The sequence below is a fragment of the Alligator mississippiensis genome, chromosome 7 (assembly GCF_030867095.1).
Source record: "Alligator mississippiensis isolate rAllMis1 chromosome 7, rAllMis1, whole genome shotgun sequence".
Lineage (NCBI taxonomy): Eukaryota > Metazoa > Chordata > Crocodylia > Alligatoridae > Alligator > Alligator mississippiensis.
The window spans coordinates 2,582,636-2,590,648 of record NC_081830.1 but is presented as its reverse complement, the minus strand read 5'-3'; the positions used below and the strand labels follow the sequence as shown (position 1 = coordinate 2,590,648).

The following is an 8,013-nucleotide window of genomic DNA, read 5'->3' as shown; positions in this document are numbered from 1 at the left end:
CCAATATATTCCACCCATTCTGAGATTTCAAACGTCATTGCTCATTCCTTAAACCCCTTCCATTGTTATTTCTGATATTCAGCTTAAAGGGGAGGCATGACTTGTCTTTAACCTCTCAGAGTTTTCACTTATCATACTGTGCCTCCTGGTCTCGATATTCTTACTGCTGATTTCATTATTTTAAGTGCATCAGCTGCAGACAGAAAATACTTCAGCAAAATCTGTACTTCTGAAAAATGATTGAAAGGGTAAGTGTTCACTGTATACCATTCCCTTAACTTACTTTTGGTGGGTGGGAAAGGGGTTTTATTTATTTATAAGATGAATCCAGAAAAATACTAATGAAGGAAAGATTCCTTTTAACTTTGGGGAGCATATTTGATCATGTCTATATATAAAAATAGGGAGTAGCCATGGTATCTGTTCTCTTCTGTGATGCTAACATAATATCTGACTTCTAACAAATCATTTCATCGCTGTGTCCTAGTGTGTTCAGTTTTAAAATGGGGATTCTCTCTCTCTCTTTTTCCTCCTCTGCCTTTTTGAAACATTCATGTAATATTTTAATCCTAACATTTTTTGCTGTCTTCTCTATGTCCATAACAGAGCAGACGTTATTTAGCAATGGGAAACGGGAACACGACAGTGGCTACTTATTTCATCATCCTGGGCTTTCCCAGCCTTCAAAAACTGCAACTTTTGTTTTTCTTTGTTGTCCTGACCATCTATCTCCTGACCCTGGCGGGACATATTCTGATCATCGTATTAGTACATGTAGATTCACATCTCCACACCCCCATGTACTTCTACCTCAGCAATTTCTCCTTCCTGGAAATCTGGTACACCTCCAATATCATCCCCAAGATGCTGAAAGTCTTCCTGGGAAATGACAAGTCTATCACATATACCGGATGCATCACCCAGCTGTACTTCTTCATCTCCTTAGCAACTGCTGAGTGCTTTATCTTGGCTATCATGGCATGTGATCGCTATTTAGCCATCTGCCACCCTCTGCAGTACTCAACACTCATGAATAACAGGGTTTGCCTTCAATTGTCTCTGTGCTCTTGGGTAGGTGCCTTTCTGATCAATATTCCACCTCTGATCTCATTGTGCATGATGCCTTTCTGTGAGCCCAATGAGATTAACCACTTCTTTTGTGATGTGTCACCTTTATTGAAACTCTCCTGTGTGGACCCATATGAGACTGAAACAGTTGACTTTGTTGTGGCCACTAGTGTCCTTGTGAGCTCCATTGTCCCCGTCGTGGTTTCCTATGCCCTTATCATTGTCACCATTCTGAAGATGCCCTCGGCCACAGGGCGCCAGAAAGCCTTCTCTACTTGTGGCTCCCACCTGGTTGTGGTGTCCGTCTTCTTTGGTACCCTGATATTCATGTATGCACGCCCAGCCTCCCTTGACTCTGTTGACTTTAACAAGGTGTTGTCTATCTTCTACACTGTGGTGACCCCAATGCTAAACCCCGTCATATACTGCCTAAGGAACAAGGAGGTCAAAGAGGCCCTCAGAAGAGCAGTGAAAGGCAGGCATGCACTACTGGGATCATTTTTTAGCAGGGTCTTGCCATTAAGGTGAAGGGAAATGCAGTACAGCAAGGTGTGGGTGAGTTACTGATGCTAAAGCCATATTTCATTAAGCACATGTATTTTTTACTTTCAACTCAATTCATTTTGCATCTCTCTCTCTCTCTCATGTGCAGGAACCCTGAAAACATAATGTCATAGAAAATGTGGCATGGAAGGGACCTCAAGAGTCATCTTTTCCAACCCCCTGCTCAATGCAGGATCTTCTCCAGCTAGATCGTCCCAGCCAAGGACATGTCTAGCCAGGTTTTAACAACCTCCAAGGATGGAGATTTCATAACCTCTACAGGGAACATGGCCCAGTGCTTTACTGCCCTCCTAGTAAGAAAACTCTTCCTAATATGTAACCTAACTTTCCTTGCTGCAACTTGAGCCCATTGCTCTTTGTTCTGTCCTCTCCACCACTAAGAAGAGTCCAGCTCCATCCACTTCAGAACCACTCTTCAGGTACTTGAAGGCTTCTATTAAATCCCCCCTCAATCTTTTCGTCTCCAGACTAAATAAGCACAGTTCCCTCAGCCTCAGCCTGTCCTCAGAAACCATGGCCCACAGCCCCGAACCATTTTAATTGCCCTCCACTGGACTCTCTCAAATTTCTCCACATCCTTTCTATGGTGGGGGAGGGGGCCAAAACTGAACACACCGCTCCAGACGTGGTCTCACCAGCACCAAATAGAGGGAAATAATAAACTTACCTTCATCTGCTGGCAATAATCCTGCTAATGCAGCCCAGTACGCCATTACTCTTCTTTGCAAACTTGCTGAGGATGCACTCTATCCCATCTTTCAGTTTATTTATGAATCATAATAATATATCCATCTGTATAACATTTTTCTGTAGTATGTGTAATTATTCAAGTGTCTGCTGCTCAATGTAGCAGTTTATAATTCTTCCATGTAAATAACTTGATGTCTTACTGCAACTTTCTCACCCTCTCTGAGGTTCTCCATACACCCATCACTGTAACAGCTGTCCATGTCATCACTGGACCAGTCTATTTTCTTTTGTTTCTATACTTCAAGTACTTAAACATAGAAGGAAGTGTTTTATATGAAGCATTTATTATAAATGAATAACTAACACCAGTTTAGTTATTTCTCTTCATTTCTAAAACATGTACGAGCAGAACTTCCACATATTTTGGGGACTTCAAAAGTTTCCCATATAACATAGGGATCAATCTGTCAATTGTTTATTCATTTATTTATTTATTTATTTTTATTCATTCAAAGAAGAGAAGGGGGAGGAACAGTGAGAAAAATAGTATCACTGCAAAATAAGCAATAAAATGAGAGATTATGGGAGTTGTATGTGATGTTGGAAAAAACAGGCTAAAGCACTTTCTCAGATGCTTTCAGAACAAATATGTGAACCTGCATACCTTATGTTACAGGGAATGAACTAAACCATTAGGTTTCTGACATTTCTGAGATGGAAAACAGGATATTCATATCTAGGAATTTCATCCTGGACTTAAAAACTTTTTCCTGATGAAACTTTTCACTAACAGTGGTATGTAACTATGAAAAATTTCATTTGCAACGAATCAGCATTTTGCAACAATAATGAAATGTCACAAAGGGCGATGTTCTGCTCTTTCCTACTGACCAGACGAAGAATTCTTGCATTCAAAAGCTTGTTTAACATTCTTTCAACCATGCAGCTGGTTAAAAAAAATCATGATCATCTAAACTGCCATTTCTAGAGTCTACACACCACCAGGAATTCTGCTCCTGGGCATGTATGAATGCGTAGCACCATCCACATCCCATGGCAAAGTGTGCAGGGCCTCCAGTCTTTTACCTCAAGTAGCTTAGTACCTAGGGCAGTCACCTAGGAAGCCAAAGGAGATAGTTTCTAGGCTACCTTTATCTGCAGGGAATTGCACCTCTATGTTTTACTGCCTAGCACACCACACAAAGGATGACTGGTTAGTCATTATCATATTCATTCTCTCTTTGGTATTCCTTTTGAAGCTGATATACATGAGGGGGACTATAGCAAGCTACCAGCTAGCCCAGCTCAAATCATCCCTTGAATTCCTTAATCTGGTCCCAGCAACAGTCTTTCCCCAGGCTCAGAAGCAGGCTATAATGCCTGGGTTCACCCACTGCCCAGGGCTCAGAAACATAAGCTGTAGTGCCCTGTGTTTGTCTGCTGTGCAAGGCTCAGGCAAAAGCAAAACAGCCCAAATGAACTCACCTTTAACTTGGTCCCAGCAGCACAAGGGACAAAGCCACAGGTTAATCTGCACCACAGTGCTCAGTTACAAGTATAAAACAACCCAACCCAACACAAACACTCCCATCATGGGTTAAAGCTCACCCTCTAGCCTTCTTCTGGCAAGGCCTCCCTCTCTATACAAACATCCCTGCTCTAGGTTCACCCACTCACTTCCTCTTCTGTTCCCCTTTATCTCCATCTTACCCAATCAGCTTCCCATCATTTACTGATTAACTGAGCCAGCTGCAGCCCCTTAGGTAGGTGGTTTGTCACTAATTGGCTAATTGCCCTAGGCTGCAGCCTATTACAGCGAGGTAAATTGGGGAAGTGTGCTGCTGAGGCAGAGAGGAAATTTGACTTTTGTAAGCTGGTATATTGAAAGTGTATGTGTTATGCTTGCTAGTGCATATGATTAATTAACAGGGACTATGTAGTTGCAGATAGTCATCCATGTGCACAGAGTTATGTGTCTTGGAAGAGAATTCCCTTGAGTATGAAACTGCCAAAAAGGTTTCTTTTCCTTCCCCCCTGAATCACTAAGCATAGGTAACAGATACAAGACAGAGTTTGGTTGGGAATGTTTGATACTTGGAAACCTCTTTAGCATCTGGCTAGTCATTCTTCCTCTAGGTTAAACCACTCTCACCACACTTGGCTCCAGAAGTTTGTTGGTGATTGACAAGAAGCACTGAGCTTTTGCCCTCCTCTGCAGTACTAGGCACTACCCCTGTCCTAGGACCATCTGAGCATGCCTTACTGTAGCAAATTTCTGATATTCAAGTAACCAAGGACTTGATGGGACCCTCGTCTCCCCTGTTCTGTACATGTTGACCATTGTGAGAGGGGGGGTTGTTTGTTGGTTTGTTTTTTAATTACAAAATGCTCTGTACCTGTGGTGTGTCATATGTTACAACATCCTCCCTTTCTCTTGATGGTCAAGGAGAGAGAGCTCAAAAGGACAAGCTAAACTTAATAACTTAATGGAATAATACCATTATAGCTTTAAGCAGTTAAATTTTAAATAGGTTACAGATTACAGACAGTCAAGTAATCTAGTTTACTACTGGCTAACAAGTTTGCAGAGGGTACAAGTGAGTTTGTCCTTTAGTCCATTGGTGACAATGCATCCCAGAACCTCTCTAAACTCCTCTTTTCTTCCAAGTGCAATTTACTTTCATCTTGCCATAGTTAGTTAGGAAAGACAAGCTATTCCTTCAATAGGACTATAGATCACTAAACAATTAGGGTCCCCCTGCCCCAGTCTAAAAGCAAAACAAATCGTCAGGAACAGCTACAGTTTTCCAGAAAGGATACTATCAGTATTTGTCTTCACTTGCTCTTGCTAGACTTAATTAATATTTTTATACTTAATCTGTAGAAGTTCTGCTTATACAGTGCCTCTAACCAGCTGTGGTTTTAGATGGTTAAGAAGTAGGGGCCAGATTAGATATTTTTATGGACACTTTTGGACAAATTATTGTCTGCAAGTATATGGGACTGCATGCAAATCCTTAACACTCTTGTATTCCTCTTCCTGAGCGGGAATTCAAACAGAGAGGGCTTATTTATACCATAGTGTTGTCATGTCCAAGACAAGATGGCTCAACCCTGTCCCACCTACTTGGAGCACAGCCTCAGGCTGGAAGTATGCTGATGAAGCTGCCCAGGGCCTTCCTGAGATACTGTTCCCAAATCTGCTAGCCAGGAAGGGCTGGCAAGCAGCCTCAGAGTTAGGCTCATCATGAGTAACCTCACCTATGAGTGTGTCTGTGGGTGCAGGTACACAGGGCATGGATAAAGTGTGCTCAGGCCATCCCAGCTGCAACACACTGCTGCCCTGGTGCATAGAAAACCAGAGAGGTTAAGTATATGACTTTCAAAATTGATCAGGTGGCATGCAAATCTATTAAGCAACTTTAGCAACCTCAACCAAAGGCAAAACTTATCTGTAGAGATTAGTAGGCTTCAGGTGCCTTAGGTATTGGGTGCCCAATCTCAGGTAATAATAGATAACAAACCTGGGACATTATTATTAGTAGTAGTAGTATTTAAGCAGTCTGTGCTAATGGATGGTAATAAATCTCCCCACCCATTATTCAAATATTCCCTCATGAATGAATCACTACATTGGAGTGTGCCCTCCAAATACACATGCACCTTAAAGTGGTTGAGTCCTTGCTTCATTTTTGGACAGGCAGATACATGTGTAGGACAAACTACAACACGGTCTCTCTTGCCTCATGCACTGACTATTCAAAAAAAGGTTATGAGACCAGCATTGTCCCTTTGGTGAGAGGTCTTAGTCCTTCTTCTCAAGTACAGGGGATTCACACTTCGACATCAAGAAACTCAAAGGTCAAATACCTCAAGTGACCTTGCATTGGGTTTCTCTACAACAGATGGCTTGCACAGGTAATTGCACTCTTGTGGACTTTTGGCACACAGTGCAGGCTTTTCTAGTCCAGGTCCTGGATTGGGTGGAGAGATATCTTGCTATCTGTTTTGGCAACTCAAGTTATCAAACATGCTACGGAAATTACACTTTGACCAAATACTGAGACATTTTGTTTTAAATTTCCTCAGTGTGAAACACAATTCCAATATTAAAATTTTCTTTCCATGATTATCAATGTTACAATCCCCACCCCGCCTAATTTTGCTACTTAAAAATATGGAAAACTCCCAACCATCTTTAATACTAACTGGTTTACAGTGATGAAATTGTCCTAGCCATGTGAGAAATGTTTGCATAAGTGGAGGCAACACACCTAGTCCCCAGATGAAGCCTCTGTTCCAGCCATCAATATACCTTTATGCTGCACAGCTTCAATTTACCGCTATCTTGCAACCTCTCGGTGTTTACATTCATGCATAGTGAGGGCAAAATGGTCCAAACAGTTGTAAAATAATTTTTGTTCATTTGTACCAAATCACACTCAGCTGGAAGAGCGTCAATGAATTTTCACTTTAGGGAACAACCATGCCTTGTAATGCGAGTACTGTAACATTTGCCATTACTTGAACCATCTTTCATTCATTGCGGTGAAAAACAGGAGTAAGACTGCTAGCATCAATGGATCAGATTCTCCTCACATTTATATAGTATAAACCAGGGAATAAAATCACACTGGAGTCTAGGGTCTTGAATTCCCTCACATTAACCATAGTATTAATCAGCTGTAACTTGACTGCAGCCAACACATCTGATTTTTCTCTCTCTCGTCCCTGATAAGTTAACAGTTACACTTTGTAGCCAGATGGTAAGTGGCAAAAATACAACCATTTTTCTACTTGTCTTTCTTAGACAACATAATTTTTTATCTGCACAGTCTATGTTAGCAAGTGTTGACTAATATGGCATCTCACCTCAATCTTAGCCCAAGGCACATGCACGTTCATCATAGGTGGGCAAGGAGGACCAGGAATATGAACATCTGAAATGAGGACATAAGCCTACCCTGCACCTTGCTACTGATTGATTCCCTTCCCTGGCCTCATTTCTATTACAAACTAGAACATCCTGGCAGGTTAACAGGCTGGTTCTCCTGAAATAATCAAGGACCAAGTTTAAATCAATTTCTTATTAATGATGAATTCTGGACTCCTGCACTTATCATCCCCCTTGTATTTGTGTGAAGGTGACTATACTAGCTGACTAATGCTAAAGATCTGGGTTCTAGTCTACCCTCAACTAGAGGGAGATAGAAACTACATCTCCTGCTTTTCAGCAAAGTGCTTTAGTCACCAACTCATGAGCTAAGTACCCTGTCTTTGACGCTGGCCCACTGAGCTGCCTGGAAGAGAGATGTTGGGCCAAGAGAAAGCAAGCAAGCCAAAAGGGGTTCTGGATGCAAAGATAAGCCCTGAAATGTTTGATCCCCAAGCCATGCCACTGGTTAGCTGGGCTCAGGAGCCCAGCTGAAATATGCTTGGGTTGAAGAAATAAAGTTCCTCACATCATCCCTAATTGTGAAGGTTGAAGTCACAAACGTCTGCCACCTACATACAGAACTACCAAGCACCTCCGTTATAAAACCATCTCCTCCAACTCCTTGCATGATATGGCCGGAGGCATCATGGCAGCCCCAAAAAACTAACAAGAAAACAAAATGAAGACCTCTGCCCAGTGAAAGGGGACCATGGGTAGCAGTGAACTCATGCTTTTCTATCTTGCTTCTCCAGTAT

General features: G+C 41.9%; 1 protein-coding gene across 1 annotated transcript; it reads left to right on the top strand.

The window, feature by feature from the left end:
- Nucleotides 1–624: 624 nt before the first annotated feature.
- LOC132251485 (olfactory receptor 6B9-like) lies at nt 625–1,596 on the top strand. The gene has a single exon (XM_059731317.1). The coding sequence runs from the start codon at nt 625–627 to the stop codon at nt 1,594–1,596; it is 972 nt and encodes a 323-aa protein (XP_059587300.1).
- The last annotated feature ends 6,417 nt before the right edge of the window (nt 1,597–8,013 follow it).

Excerpts from the sequence above, each read along its gene's own strand:
- LOC132251485 (XM_059731317.1), top strand. The coding sequence starts at position 625 with ATGGGAAACGGGAACACGACAGTGGCTACTTATTTCATCATCCTGGGC.